This window comes from Nestor notabilis, unplaced genomic scaffold (genome assembly GCF_000696875.1).
Source record: "Nestor notabilis isolate BGI_N333 unplaced genomic scaffold, ASM69687v1 scaffold11296, whole genome shotgun sequence".
Classification (NCBI taxonomy): domain Eukaryota; kingdom Metazoa; phylum Chordata; class Aves; order Psittaciformes; family Psittacidae; genus Nestor; species Nestor notabilis.
The window spans coordinates 82,079-98,409 of NW_009934547.1; the positions used below are offsets into that span (position 1 = coordinate 82,079).

Sequence of the window (16,331 nt, forward strand, 5' to 3'; positions counted from 1 at the left end):
TTTATTTTCATGACTAGAATTACACAAACCATTATTCTCTTGCCCTGCACAGTTCCACTTCAGAATTGCATTTTTAGCATTAGCCTTTTTCACAGCTGCACCATCTGTGGCTGAAAGCCACCAAGTCCTTTCTCGTGCATAGCATCCAACGGAGATCTTAGCTGGTGATGTTTTTACAGTGCTTGTTGAACTGGCTCTATGTGACTGTTACATGATGTAAGTCTTTGAGGTCAGCCAGTTCCTCCTGTGTAATATTCTGATAATCCTTTACACTGAAGATACTTTCTAATGTACATAGATCCTATGTTTTGAGTTATCATTGATATAAACATATATATATATATATATATATACACACACTTAAAAGTCTATTTAAAAAATTGGTCAGAATTCTTAACTGTGGTTACTTACTGTGAGTAAACTTCAAAGACACCGTGCTGTGCCCAGAGCACTTTCTTTACTCATCTTCCAGTTTTTACCAGCAAAGTCTATTTAAAAAATTGGTCAGAATTCTTAACTGTGGTTACTTACTGTGAGTAAACTTCAAAGACACCGTGCTGTGCCCAGAGCACTTTCTTTACTCATCTTCCAGTTTTTACCAGCATGTGCAACTAACGGTTTTGTCATTTTGGTGAACAAGAATGTGACCCTCTCACCCATCCAAGGAACTGGGTTTAGAGCAAAAATTGCCCTGAGCATTGCTGAGTCAGGGTTTTCTATCCACCAGGAACATTATGTTCAAAATAAAGGTGTTACAAGATGAACTCCCTGATCTCAAAACCTCCCCTTATTCCAATTCCTAAATTATTGGAGGCTGCGAGAAGACTGATAAGTTAGGAGAAAGCTGTCTCTAGTATATACAAAACAGTAAGAAATCCCCAAATATACATACAGGTATTTGAGGTGGAACTGCTCCAAACAGCATCATGTGTAATCTGGAAATTAGGTGCTGCATTTGGAACTGTATCTTTTCCTCCTCTTCTAACATAAGAGAATCATTAGTATAACTTTTAGCAAAAAGAGTGAAGCCTGCACCTGCCCTGAGAACTGCTGAAGTTCACTCTGAAAGTGACAGTGCAGGTGAAGGCCTTTTCACAGCTGGCCAGATGATCCTGGGCTCTGCTCACACAAGAGCGCACAACACATTGCTCTTCCACAGCTCCCATATCCTGAGAAGAGGGGAGAAACAGCGTAACAGCATGAAAAGGTGGCCAGAGTTAATTTCAGCTGAAATCAGCTCTTAAAATGCCTTCAAAACTTGTAGAAATAAAATCTGCTAGAGGAAAGTTAAAAATCATGGTGTTAAAAAGGACTGTCACTATTACAGCTTTGTTTTCTTCTCCTTTTTTACATTCTCCTACATTACATGATTGAGGTACTGCTAAACCAGTGATACATGCCTACTCCACATGTTTCTTCTCTCTTGTAGAGCTCGGCATGATGAAGCTGCAGGCCCTGGCTGCTGGTCTGTCACCTGAAGCTCCTGGTTCAGGTGCCCATTAGGATGGATGAATTCATGCTGCAGCATCCTGACAGAAGGGCTCCCGGCAGGAGCTGCGCAGCGCACTGTTGAACAATAGAAGAGGCAGAGGTCATGTCTTACAGCATTGTGCAGCTCTGCCACGGGCAGGCAACCAGTCAATATGGTTTCAGTTTTTAAAGCCATTACCTGTAGCCACAAGATGGCAGTTTCTCTTCATACTTCTGTCACAATTGACCTAGGTTATTTCTTTCAATGTCAATGATTTGTACTTCTACAACTCTGAATGGAGCTATTCAGGCTGCGCTTGCTGTACACACGTTTAGTATTAAACCTGCCTTGCTGCATTAGTCTCTGAAAAGAACTGTTTTTCAGAGGTAAGTATGGCAGTGCTTAGTGATAATGAAATCTTCCTGAACATAAAGTATCTCTGTGGCTAAATCTGTCATACTTCTGTCATAGTCAAACAAAAAAATCCCAGTTTCACTTCAGCTCAAGTCAAAACCTCTCTTAGTAGCTCTTATATAAGTAATTCAAAGTAAAAGGGTTTTGTGGTAAACTAGCTTTAGGGACTGAAGCTTTAATCCCCTGAAGAACAGAGGTGAGTCAGTACTTCAAGCAACCACTAGAAATTTAGACCATTTCTTACTGACCATAAAATGAAATCGCTGTAACATTTATGATCTTTAGCAAGATTAATGTGCTGAGGACAAATGCACAGGCAACATGATACTCTAATGACACCATGTTATTTAGTGGTTTGAATTAAATCTCACTATCCCAGTGCTTCAGGTAGAACAGTGGCTCTGTGTATGTGTGTATATATACACATATCTAGGAAAATTTAAAAGGAAGGAAAAATTCAGGCAGAGGACTTAAACCCAGGCCAGTTTCTCTGTGATATACCTGCTACAGACTGCAGCAGTCTTCTCCTGCAGGTGTTCACTTCCAAAACTACACCCTGCCTGTCTCCAAGATCCTTTTGAAGAAGATAATTATAAATTATATTACTCCATACTTCCTAAGTATACTTGCAACCTGTCTGGCAGATGAAATTCAGTGTAGATCACAGAGCCACTCACAGCCTGTTGCACAATCAGTACTAATTCATGTGGCTGTGCATGATGCAGCGGCTGCCTACAGGCATTACTGCAGGAGGAATGCTCCTGAACCCACAGCCCCAGCATTGTTGCCTTGTCATGAAAATGGAAGATTCTAGAACATTCTTACAAGATCTTAGATTTGCAGAGTTATTGCTATAGGTCCCTGCTGCAAGAAAAAGCATGAGTTGTGTTGGCAATACCTGCTTATTCAGAAAAACCCAGGAGGGTCCAGTGAAAATGATGAGCATCTGTCCATGCAAACAGGCATCTGGCTGCCAGATGCTGGTACAGACACAACTACTTTCACACAGTCCCAGTTGGAGGTTGCCCCGCTCCAGTCACAGCCTGGCCCTGTGCAGGGCTTCACCTCAGCCAGCACCGTCTGCTGCGTCCAGGGGCAGGGAATGGCAGAGTGATGTTTGACAGAACCCTCTCTTTAACACTTCCAGTGGTTACAGGCTTTGCTTGGTGCATTTCTAAGGGTTCCCTATGGTAACAGTCTCCTTGTAATCTTATGGCCTGTATTTGATGGTTCTTTTAAATTAGAAACACAATTTAACGATCAAACTGAGCTTGGTAAACAAGGGATGTGCTATAGTAAGATGAGCAAATAGCATTATCCATGGTGTAACTAGGACCTCCCTTAGAAAGGGGTTGCTCAGCACAAAGATTAACTTCTAAACCTCAGATTAAAGATTAAATTCTAAACCTCTGAACGCTGGGTCTTGGTACTCACACAGAGGGTAACACGGCTTCAGTACCACGGCCTTACCTTGGTTTTTAGTTAAAGTGATAATAATCCACCCCTTCCTTCAAGTTCAGCATGTTCAGGTTTGTTTCAAATGCTCCACCTGTCAAATCCTGGGAGGGAAGAAAAACAGAATGAGAGCAACCAGACAAACGCATTTCAGGTTGTAACAGGTTTGGGTAATTCTGGTCTATAACCACAGAAGAAAGTCCTATTTGCAGAACTAACCATAAATAAAGCCAGGCTCAGAAATGTTTCCATTGAAAAATTAAATGTATGTTGAAAACTTAGAAGTTCACATTAGTATTTTGGGGGGTGTCTGACAACTCATTCTCACACTGCAGTGTGGAACATGAGGGTGATACCGGGTTTTGCACATTTTGGTTCCTAATGCATCTTAAAAGAATGGACCAAGGGAGTGAGTTTGACAATACAGTGGTTTTGTAGATTCTGAACAAGGATTAGCTTGTCTGATGAAAGAAACCCAAAATACTTTGCATAGTGAAAGGTATTTTGCTAGTTACATTACCTGACGAGGAGCTGGGTGCGTTTGCTCCATGAGCAATCGTGCAAGGCAGTGATGGCATAGAGAAAACACAGCAAGTGCAGGGTTTCTGAGCATGTCTGTTGAAGTCATGGACCAGAGTTTTCAGACAAGATGTTGTGTTACAGTCTCATTGTGAGGGCTTCGCAAATTAAATGTGCTTTATAACAGGTTGCACAGATGTTTTGTCTAGGGACTTCCACCCACCATTTTACATAGTATGAAGAGTTAAATTAGTTGTAATATTACTAAGCTTATCCAAGAGTTTATCAACCAACAGTACATGATAATGCCCTAAGGTACTTTCTGTCTGGCTGTAGAATTCAGTTATGATTTCAGAGTTGATCGTAAAGTTGGGAGTGCTCAGTTAAAAGGAGACTGTACCAGATGAGATGAGATTTGGTTGATCAGTCTTTGCACAGATCCAGCACAGTGCTGGGATGGTGGTGTTTATATCGAGATACAGGTTTAGTTACTGTCAGACTTTTTACTAATGTTTGCAACTAAAATGTATTTGCTATTTTGCCTTAAAACTTCTGTGTTACCCCATATACTGTGCTTTGCTCTTTTAAATGTAACAGCAAAATAATTGCTGGTTATCATCTTCCAGTTATGTTAATAGGTCAATTAAAGCAGCTGAAGTAAGAAAGTTACCACATTCGGGCACAGAAGAGGCTTTGGAATTGGCAAGGCAAAACCAAACAGTTTTTCAGGTCTGATTTAGAAACCAAAGCCTTTGTGATACATAGGGCTGCAAAATATGAGGAATAAATGAGGCCACGTGGCAACTCTGTCTACCCGTTTGTGTATATAATGTTGGGCAAGAAAGTAAAACAAATCCAAGTTCCTTTACAGAAGCTGTACTTTTTATTATTCTTAATATGTCTATACTTAGTACTGTTGTTCTAAATCCCTGAAATACTCTGCACAATCAAGTTGATTAAAAAGCCATTCAATTTCCTTGTAAGAGCTTCTGGGAAAAGCTGCCTGCAGTAAATAGAACTTAATATTTGTAAGGAGCAAAATGCCAGTTTCAAATCTAAAGCAAAGGCTGAAGGTGGCACTCACCAGCTTCATGCAGATAATGAAGGGAGGAGTTGCATGTCTGAAGTGACATACTGGAATTCTTGGTTTTGGTCTCTCCTGCAGGAAGAAGCAGGAGAATTCAGTAGGGGCACACAGGGCTACTTGAGCTTACGTTTAGAAGCTATTGAACACTAACAGGGGGAAACATTATTTTGAGACTATACACCAAATAGCTGCTGACATGCTCATTAGTTTCCTAGCTGGCTCGAGCACCCCCTGTTCTTACCACAATCTTTCAGTACAGTTGTGTTTCTTTGCCCAAAGTTGCAAATGACACCAAATCCGAGTTAAGAGCCTTCTGCAGTTGGAAGGAGACTGTCTCGCTCCTTCACCACTTCTTCCTTACCTCCAAGGTCTACTTTTAGCCCATTCCCAAACAATTCCCTCTCGGATCTGATGGCCAGGTATGCTGCTCTAACAGCCTACCCCATAAAATAAGATGGGGTTTTTTGGTAGGTTAGTATTCTGCCACTTGAGTGAGCTGCATCACTTACTGTGCCATCAGAGCAGGCACGGTACTGGGTATAAAGGAGAATCCTTCCCTCTCAGTGGGAGATGGAGCCAAGCTGCAGAAAGTTCGAAGGAATCACAGTCTACAGAACAATCTTCTCTATGACTGGTCTGAGGGCATGGGTATGTCTTAGGAAGACAAATGCACAGGAGCTGTAACAGTTTTGCTGACAGTGTCACTACGCTGCTAGGTGGCGAGTCCTCAGGGTTCCAGGTCAAAATCCCGAACTCCAATTTCATTCATGCAGCTGAAAGCGCTCATCAGCTTCCCAGTATAGTCCTTGATGTTACAGTTACTCTGGTCTAAGAAAGAACTAACCTCAGATTCCTCATATGTGTAGAATCCTTTTGTTATTTTCTTTTCATCCACATCACAAAATGCAGTTACCTGCAAAACACAAACGGAGCATTTCAGTACCATCCCTTGCTACCACAGGCATTTCTCCTGCAGTGTATCTGTGTCAGTAATGCTACAGGCATGTGAGTGAACACAGGAATAGAGCAATGTGCCTCAGTCCTCCTATGGAGCTTAAATGTTTATTAAATCCTTGCCAGGGTTATCTGAGGGAGATGGATGCATTTTGCAGTTGCCCATGAGCACACGATGTTTTTACAAACACAAGAACAGAGGATCTAAGCTACTTACTGCATAAGACAAAACATCTGCGAGATCTTCACCTTCATCCTCAGCAATATGCCAAGTGAAAGTACAACCACAGAGCAGCCTCCTCATTTTGGCACTTATTTCCACTAACACCTAAGATTAGATGATACAAACCCTCCTCCTTCTGCCTCCCCAAAGTGTGTATCTACCACCAGATAGCTCAGTACAGCAATGCTGCACTACTGCTTTGGATGCTCTGGTAATACCAGCCCCAGTTCTAGGTCATAACACACCGTATTGGGGAATTCCTGTGGGTTTGGACTGAAAAGTTCAGCAGATCTGGTATTTAAACACATATCATTACTGCTTCATTTTGGTTCTTACTGTAGTTATGGAAGCATTATTTGCAGCCCTAATTGCCAAATAGTTTACATAGTTTTCTATTTGCATTCCTCATAAATATACAGGCAGAATAAATGCAATCCAAACTGCACAGTGGCCTCACTTGTGAACCAGTAGGTTGCCAGTAACATTTCAGAAGACTTTTTAAAATAAACATAGCTCGTTTCTCTCGGAGTTCTATTTGATGTACTCATATTATCTGCACCAACCTCTTTCACTGAAGCAGAACAGTTAACATAGTTAGGAACTTGCAGAAATCAATTATTCTGGTGAAAGCTGGATAGCAGTTTTCCTGTCTTTTTAATTGCTGCATTAAAATTGATTAACAACACTTACTGCTGAGAGAATGTGAAAAGCCCAACAGCTGTTTATTAATTTACTAAGTTAGAGAAGGCTGCAAAAGGCTGGCTCCCTTCCTGTGCCTACAGATCTCTCTCACACACTTACTTTCTTCCTGTGATTAAGATGGTTTTCTTTTACCTAAAGTGACCTCACTGGCTTTGTGCAGAGGAAAACACTGACACAAGAGTCCTGCTGCACTTGTGCAGTGTGCCACCTTGACAGCCCCAGGGCAAGACTGCAGAGGACCAGAACTGTGTTATAGGTGTTTCCAGGCAATGGCCACGACAGAGCTATGTGCTCCTGCAATATAAAAGGTGTTTCTACATCAAAAGTACTTTGGAGATACTTCCTCTATCCAATGGACCAGTTTGCTATCCATATCCTTAAAGCAGCAACCATAAGCAACTCCCTCAAAGATCTGTTTATGCTTTCATTTTCTCTTAAACACAAGCTAATACACTTGACATTTCTGACCCTATTTCTGTGACCACTGTAATGTGTTACTGTAGCTAAAAACATCAGATGGTTGTGGACTGAGCACAATAAACTACATCACAAGATTTCCTGTACCCATCTTACTTACATGCCTACATACACATGTGTATATAAATATGTGTGTGTATCTACACACGTGTACATTCTCTTTATATATGAAGAGAAGCAAGTGGAAGCTACTGAGGAAAGAGAGGTTACTTAGCTTTTACTTTTCATTCTGTGTTAACCACCTTTAAATTCTCCAATATTCTGCAAATCTGGCAGTGTTCAAGGCCAGACTGGACGGAGCTTGAAGCAACCTGCTCTAGTGGAAGGTGTCCCTGCCTGTGGCAGGGGGTTGGAGCTGGATGAGCATTAAGGTCCCTCCCAACCCAAACCGGTCTGGGATTCCATGATTCTATGAAATCTCAGTTCCACTACTAATGTTTCACTGTCCTGGAAGCTGTGCTCACTACAAACAAAGTGCAGCAGGATATGTCTTCTTTGCCCACCCCACTGGGAATAACCACAGTCCCATACATTGACTTACCTTCCACTAACTGAAGCTGTTTTTTCAGCTGCTCATACTCCTGCACATTTTAAAAACCAAACCAAAATGCCAAGACTTTTGACATAAGGCAAAGTGAAATTCTGTCTACACCTTAATGCCAGTAACTGAGAATCCAGCTGTGAGAGCTGTGCTGGAAACTATCACACCATTCACCTTCAGCACATTGTAATACAGTTAACAGAAACCTCTGACTGGTGCATGGATTTCTTCTTAACATGAATGAGGTCAGAGAACCGAAGATAGTTCTTGTGTCACTAGATTACTAATATTCATGATACTTCCCCTCATCCTGTGCCATAACTCATACTCCATGAGTAGAAAATCCTGCAGCCAACTGCCCAGCCCCAGAGGCCGCAGCACATGGAAACCCTGCTCACTCCACATGTCAGGCTGCGACAGATTCCCTTTGGAACGTGGAAATGGCTCAAACCTTTCTTGAGTTACCAATAAGGCATCTCCATGTATAATTTTCAAGGGATTCAGCCAGTTTAAATCTGATATTTCCAGTATTCTAAAACAGGTCAGGCTGGAACGGGCAGTTTTTCTGCAGGACTGTGCACCATGTGGGTGGCCAGAATGTAAGTCAACTGTTTCTCTGACACACACTATTTATTTTCCAATTAAAGAAAAGCTGTCTGGAGCCTAAATACAGGACTTGTGCACAGTTGTTTATCTGGACAGTGAACTTAAGGCATGAGGTTTATATGAGCTATTTACTTTATAGGATAAACCCAGAGTTACCTATTTATTTTCCTGCATTAATGAGCTGCTTTCTTATATCTTTTATGAACACCATCTATCTATACATGAACTGCTGTCTCCTAGGGAGGAAGCTATGAATTGTAAAGCAGTCTCAAGTTGTTGGGGTTTTTCTCTCCTTCTAGCTCTTTGGCAATGCCTCTGATAACATGACTCCTTTGGAGCTTACAGAGTCCTCAGATCACACTTCAGTGTTAAGAAAACACATCAATGATTACATATTTTGGTTTTGAACATCACTTGTGTGTTTCCAAAATAAAGAAAAAAGACTGCTATTTCTCTCAGCTAGAAATAGGAAGGGACAGTGAAGAGAACTGTTATATACAAGCTATATAATTACTAAAAGTAACTTTTACAACTATGGATTGCAATATACATTAACAACAGCGTAAGGGGAAAAGGAGAAAGAGTTTTCTCTCTCGTAAGACAAAGTTTATACAGCTCAAAAGATAAGGTACTTACTCAACAAAACAATAATCTCTGTTAGGAGAAGGCACGTTTGAGGAAGATAAAAGGACTCCTCTGGCTGGTTCTTTTTAATAAACACAGCCCTGAGCGAAGGGACACACAGGCTGGGACTATCAGACCTCCCTGTGGTAAAAGGATATTAATGGGCAGATTAATCCTGCTCCAAACATACAACCCAAGAAGTCAGTGAGAGTGGGCCTGGCCTGGAGCTGTGATTACCCACCTGCCTTACACCAGAACTCAGGTTGTTTCCTGCATATCTTGTCTACTGCCTTGCTGGCTACTGCAGAGGATGTTTCCTTGCGCTTCCCATTCCACTCAGATTTCCTAACGGAAAACCTGAAAGATTCATCAGCCCAGTAGTGTCCATTTATGGTGAATGATTCCCTCGTTTTATTTTCACCTGTGTGCTGCCTTAGGTCTGTAGTGATCATTTACAGAAAGCAACGAGACGTAATGACAGCAAATCTTCAACATCTGCTCTCGCTGGAAGGATACGAGAGGCAAGTTTTACCAGGAGAGTGGATGACTTGGAGCATGACAGGAAAAATGGACAAACCTTTTGATAAATGGTCACTTGCACTGACCCCTCTCCCTCCTCAGTGCATCTGTTGGTCTCCTAAAATTATCTTTAAAGACAACAACCTGCAAACTCCACAAAATCCCATAGGAGCAGACCTTCCCTGTTGCAATCTCTCCACATCTCACGCAATCCTTCGTCCATTTTCAACTTCTGGTGACCCTGTTGATTCCTTCTATTTATAATTCCTTCATTCAAACTCACATAAAGCCTCGGGAGCGTGTTAATATACATCTCTGCAAAGTTACATCAATTTTGTCCATTCATGTCAAAACAAAGTCACTGAAAGCATTATGTTGCAAATTTAAATAGACACAGTTAATGACAAACAGAACAAGAGACAGGCAGAGGCATAAACATCTTCCAGTATGCCACAAATGAAACCATTAAAGTAGGAAGCAACCCTCCATCAGTCAGAGGGATTTTCAGTATCAGGATGCTGCTTTTACCTCCCCACTGCAGCATTACACTCCATGACTCTGTTTGAAGACACCGTACCATGAAAGACAGCAGCATCATCCCTCTTTGCACATACACGTAACAATGTTGCTCAAGAGAATTTTAATACCAGAATCCAACATGCAAAATAAGCTGATTATTACTGTACATACAAAATATCCCCTTATTACATAGAACAAACAACTGCCCATGTCTCGTTCCTCTGGAACAGGTAACTGCACTGGTAGTGACCCAGCAGTGTAACCAATAACCGTAACAGCAGCGACAAAACTCATGTTGCAAAAGCACATCTGCCTGAATGGAAGCATTCACTACACTCCAAAACAAAGCCTCTATTTTACCCCATGTCGTTTTAGGATGCTTTACACCTGGATTTAACTGGAGCTTTCAAATTTCATCTCTCTCATCTCTCTTTTAACTGGCTTTCATGTTGTCATTCTTTCATCCACAGTTAAGGTGCATGTAATAATTTTCCCTTTATTTATGTTTCTTTGTTTTTATCTGTCCCCACTTTGCTCCCTCATATACTGCCTTTCAAATACCTTAGAGCAGTTAAAATGCTACAAAACTTAATAGTTGCTTTCGTGAGTGAGCTGAAGGATCCCAGTCGAACTACAAGGTTTAGAGATGCTGCTCTTCGAGAAAGAGAAGAGAAACTAAATGATTATTTTAAATGGTTCATGAGCTAGGAAAAAGGGTGCACAAAATACTTGCTCAAAGCTTTCAAGTTGCCACTGGTGGATTGGGTTGTCATAGAGAAACTGCACGGGCTGGCTCTGTACTAGGACTGTTTCCATGCCACTAATTAGCCGATGCCTATTTTGTCCTTTCCCCTCCTTTTCTGTTCACTACTTAAACGCCGTTTTTAGCCATCGGAAATGACACAAAATGTTAATGCTGAAGTTCTCCTTTTAGCTGAAGTTTGGTGGAGAATAAAAGAGCAGACAAGACAGCTCAGAAACCCTCCGGGCATATGCAGCATCCCAAAAACATTTGGTTTCCATCTTCAGCTGCAAATTATAGACAAGACGGATGTGTTTTAAACAAAAAAAGGTCTGTTCAACTTCATTCTTGCAGAAATGCTAATACTGAACCACTGTCAACTGTGTGAATCAAGAAGGGAACAGCCAGGAAACAGAATTTCCCTAAGAATACCGAGATCCTGGTAATTAATTCATAAAAAACCCAAGTAGTTGAATAATTTTTTTCTTGTGTTGCTGTTTAGCAAAAATACTGAGCCTTGGACCATTGCCTGAGCTCTTTGGAGACAAAGAATCATTTTAATATTCACCATACAGATGTCTGCAGGAGAACAGAGGATATTGCTTAGGTGTCCCTTTTCCCTTTTAACAGGGCCATAATTCAGATTCCGACTGTTTCCCAAACAAACTGAAGCAGTAATTTGTTAGTAAGTATGAACATACACAGACTGCTGCTTCCTGGAATGGCCAGAATGGGTTTTTTCTAAGAAACAATGCTGTTCAGCATGCAACATAGTTACACTTTCCAAACGTCCCACAAAACCCTGGTCAGGGTAAGAAACAACTGCCTTGTTTAGCAGGTTCTAAAAATACCAGAGACATCCTTTCTGGGAAAGATGTTTTCTTACATGCCCTAAGCTTGACAGTTCAAACAAATGAGTTCTCTTCCTGAGGATTTAGTAGAGTTTCAGAGGTTTTAGTTGTGTTTCTGTTCACAAATACAAACAATACAAGCTGTATGTAATAGGGTGTGGGTGGCTTCTTGTTTATTCTAGGAGAATGTGTCCCAAGCTCTCTACAGATACTTAGTCCCAACTGTGCTGTGACTCCACATTCCAACCAAAATCAGTCTCATGACATCTAATGACATTCCCAATCTCAATAAATGATGCAGGAATAGGGAAGCAGAGCACAGGTGAAGTTCTCAAGAGTCAAACCTGACAAAGGATAAATCCAACTGAAATTAAATTTAGACAGTTAAATTATACAGCTCACTTAAATTATGCAGCTTATTCTGGCAATTTTACCTGCATTTCAAAGGGCTTTAGACCTTTTAAGATCACACTGTTTTACACAACTGGACCTTCAGAGGAGAAAATGGTAATTGCATTGATGTAATACATCATGTTTTGTCTTAAGGGGCTTTTGGAATTGTAATTTAAAGGTGTCTATTTCACGTAATTGATGAATTCATATCCCAGGGCCTCTGTTTACAAGACAACACTAGATTCTACTTGTAAATTCAAAATGATACTGAATCTCCAGTGTTCTCATAATTAACAATATATGAAAGCTTAGATCTTGTTAAGGTAGTCTTTAAAGGGTGAGACAGGAAATGTGTTTTATTGTTTTTAGGGCTGGAAAGGACAAAGCAACAACTATTTACAACCTTTGTTCATGTGGGATTTTCGTGTCCTTGGCAAGAGCTGAAAATTAGTCACAAAATACCTGAAGGATTTTTGAGAAGTACAACATGGAGTTTAACTACCTGCCTTTTACTGGTATTAATTTAGAAGAGAATGAAAACTCCCCCAAATTACTTATTTTAGGAATTTGTTTCCTGAAACTCCAGCTCTGTAACCCCTTGATGAGCACTTGGAGAAGTGACATGTTTTAACTATTTCTACAGCCTTTTGCCAATGACTTACTATGAAACATTAGGATATCAGTTAAGCTTCAGTTTTGACTGAGATGGATAGACTAAGGATCACGTTTGGAAAAGCTAGGAAGCTCCAATGGCAATCATAAAGAACCTGAAAAACCACTTAAAACTAGTCCTTTAATCAGTACAGATAGCACCAATTTCATTGCAAGTTAGCTCTCTAAAAGTTAGGCCTCTCTCCCACTTAGGATGATCCAAGTAACTTTCTGAAGCTATTTATCTTCATTACTTACTGAGAAAACCTCTGAATACTTCAGATAACATGTCGGACAGTGGATGCAGTTTGATCACTCTGTGTAAGGGGTGGAGGATCAGGCTGTGACTGCATTTCAGCAGCAGTTTTCTGCAGTACATTTGCAAAATGAGTCATACTTGGCATGTGCAGTTGTCTCTGGCGTGTAAGCTTGCTCAATGTGCCTGCTATAGTATCCAGGAATGAATGGGTTAGTGCTCAATGAACTATTCCAATATCAAGCTAAGGCATACTGGAATATGTGCACTTGTAACCTTGACAGAAGCAAAATAGTATCATGGCCTGCAACACTGCCAAAGCAAACGTTATGTAAAGGTCAGCTGGAAAGCACGTCAAGATCCAGTTAATTGGAACCACACTGTCAGTGCTAGCACACCCGGAGCGACGGCTGCTCCTCACTGAAGGAGAGGTAAGATAAGGTTCTTTGGCAGAAAAATGGCAAAACCATATCAGTATTATTTTTCTCTTGCCCTTTTTATCATCTCTGCAGTGACATCTTCAAATTATCAGTGTGTTTGCTGAACAGGATGTAAAGTCCTGAATGAGTCACCTATAAAAGTAGGTGGTAAATGTTACCCAAAGCTAGAGAGGTGTTGTCTCTTAGCATCAATCTCCATTCTGGCTTGGCACAAAAAAGCTATGAAACAAACCAACCCCCCAAAACCCCAACACCTCAGACAGTGAGGCACTGCTACAAAACCAACGCAATCGATTATTTCAAGTTGCCATCTTTTCCCCTGGAACTTCATTTTCCAATTCTCATCATTTTGCACACAGAAAAGTGCAATGGCTGGTAGGAAGTTAGTGGAATTCCCAAAGTGCTCTGCAAAATAGTTGTGAGAGGGAACATTTTCACAACCCCACCCCAAAGTCCAGGCCCGCTGCACTGCACGACCAAGGTAAGTCACTACATTTAATGGACTGCTCTGTCCTCTTTGAATGATGTAACTGATGGGAGACACCCAGCACTGAACCTTCTTTGTTCATGCCACGTGATGGCAATGAAAGAGGGGTGGCACTGCAGTATCGAGCAGGAAATTCAGATTCAATTCTGGTGTTGTCTATTTACTGTATGAGTGTCCCCAAGTCTATTCAGTCATTTCAACTGTGGGTTTACAAACCACCTTATTTTTTTTCATATGTGTGTGGTCTGAGGGCCACAACATTAATCAGGTTTATATATATATATATATATTTGTCATTTTGTCTTCCCATCCATATTTTTGAGAAAACACAACACAGTCAGTAATAAAATGAATGTTATGGGGCTCTTTATAAGAAACAGCCATTTGACATTAGCCCTAAAGCATTTATCTAACAAAAAGTTATTAACAGAGAAAAAAAAAGTGCTATAAAAGGCATTTAAACTCTCAGACAAACCTCTCCTGAGAAATATCTGCTATTGCCAAATACAAGTAACCTCCACATTTTCAAGTGATTGTAAACCGAGCTAGATAGTCACATACAATAGTTTCTACTTGCCTGTTCACCCCACCCCTATTTTTAAACAATCAAGGTTTTCAAAAGGGGGTTACAGTTCTACTCCTCCTCGTAATGCAAACCAGGATGATGAGCACCCAATAGGGACCTGTCCAGTCTCCACTTTAGGAGCTGGGCAAGTATTATACATGTATGAGTAATCCTGGATAAGGTAGTTTGGTATTGTACCATTCAAATAGAGAGTTACTCTATTCACCTTGGGAAGCTGGCTACTACATGGTTAGTTACACAGCAACAGGCCATAAACAGTTAGTGTGTCTAATCTACTACTGTGTTCAGCCACCAGCCAGCAGGAACATGGGTACATGTGTTGCACTACACACATACCATGCTCTCTAAAAAAAAGTAATACAGCATTTTAAAATACATTATGCAGAATAATAGTAATTTCCCAATTTATATTACTCATCAGGTAGCAGTCTGGGGACAAAATCTCTTGTGAGAATTCCCCTACGTTATGTTAGCAGCAGCAAGGAGGCGTATGAAAGAGGAGGAAGAGGGTTGTACAGATGTACCCACTCTTCCTAGCTCACCTTTTTCCGATTAGCTGGTGACAAGCTTCTGTAGAGCTTCTTGCCTTGCTTGCCAGCATTCCAAATGGTGAACGATGCCCAGGAGCTGAGGACTCTGTCTTCAAGAAACCTGACTCGGTGATTCCAGATGGTTCCCCTGGAGGGTTAGAAAAGGAGTAGATTTTGATCCCTAAAACTTTTAGCATTATTATATACCTATATGCATATGGACACATACACAATAGACACATTTAATATTCATTAACTAGGAACCTACCTCATCCTTGAACAGTTTTCTAGACACAACAAATTGATTTCCTCAATTTATGGCTTGATGGGCAAATATTCCTAATCCATATCTCTTGAACAAGGTACCCTGACTTGAGAATGTCTTTCATAGGTGGTTCTGACCTAACTGTCTTTCCCTTCTGAAAGCATTTCTTCAAATGGCTTTTCCCATTTGCTTTATCATGACAGAACACAACACACTTTATGAATCGTTACAACTTGTTCTACAATTTGTAATACATCATCTGAGCCAAGAAATTAGATGTTGAAATTAGTTAAAGCAGCAACAGAAAAAAAACACCCCTACTCATTTTCCTGGGAGATCCTAAAGCTGCCAATGGTTTTCTTTTGTCTTGGGAAGCACGTGGGTTTTTCCTACCAATACACCTTCTTCACAGTTCAACTTTGAGCCCCACAGTCCTCTGACTATATCAAGTTAGAAAGGAATTTAAACACCAAGATACTCAAAGAATATGTTGTTTTTTTCTGTTTCAAGTACCACTTCTGACTCATTATTATTCCAAATTATCCCTATGACATATACCTGAGGTACAAACCTAACATTTGAGTGACTGAGATTAATAGGTAACCTAATTTGTTCCCAGAAGTTTGTTAGCAAACCTAATACTTCAGTGATAAGAATTTTGTGGTTTTATTTGCCTTGGTCCTTCACAGCCCTGAGCTCTCATTTGAGGAACATGCACCCCTCACAGTACTACACATATGGATTCGTGCTGGGCTTATTAGTGAGCTCCAGAGAGGCCACTTCAGCGTGCGAGTTCTGAGCACAGCCAAATCCCGCTTAGCACTTCATCACTGATCGTGGTGCGATAACTTGGAAAGAACTTCACACGCAAATGGATGTACCCAGGAAGAACAGCTACTCCCTATAAAATGTCCACACCGTTTCGAGGCCTATGGCCATGCACCAGCACTTCGACTAGTGCAGAAAGATCTTGGATTGGATTGCAAATCCCTCCTAATGCAACCACAAGCTGCATTCCT

At 40.8% G+C, this 16,331-nt stretch overlaps 2 protein-coding genes across 2 annotated transcripts in view; one reads left to right on the plus strand and one right to left on the minus strand.

Moving 5' to 3' along the window:
• LOC104407985 (tubulin-specific chaperone D-like) overlaps positions 1-2,999 on the plus strand; it is a gene marked incomplete at its 5' end in the record, with an annotated part of 70,021 nt that extends 67,022 nt beyond the window's left edge. The window contains one exon of the mRNA XM_010017414.1: positions 2,796-2,999. Within this exon, the coding sequence (XP_010015716.1) occupies positions 2,796-2,999 (204 nt within the window). The remainder of the gene's footprint in view (positions 1-2,795) is intronic.
• A 364-nt stretch (positions 3,000-3,363) lies between these two features.
• The window catches only part of B3GNTL1 (UDP-GlcNAc:betaGal beta-1,3-N-acetylglucosaminyltransferase-like 1), a gene marked incomplete at its 5' end in the record, with an annotated part of 29,072 nt that continues 16,104 nt past the window's right edge, over positions 3,364-16,331 (minus strand). Inside the window, 4 exons of the mRNA XM_010017415.1 lie at positions 3,364-3,444; positions 4,944-5,018; positions 5,791-5,859; positions 15,060-15,195. Coding sequence (XP_010015717.1) covers positions 3,364-3,444; positions 4,944-5,018; positions 5,791-5,859; positions 15,060-15,195 — 361 coding nt within the window. The remainder of the gene's footprint in view (positions 3,445-4,943; positions 5,019-5,790; positions 5,860-15,059; positions 15,196-16,331) is intronic.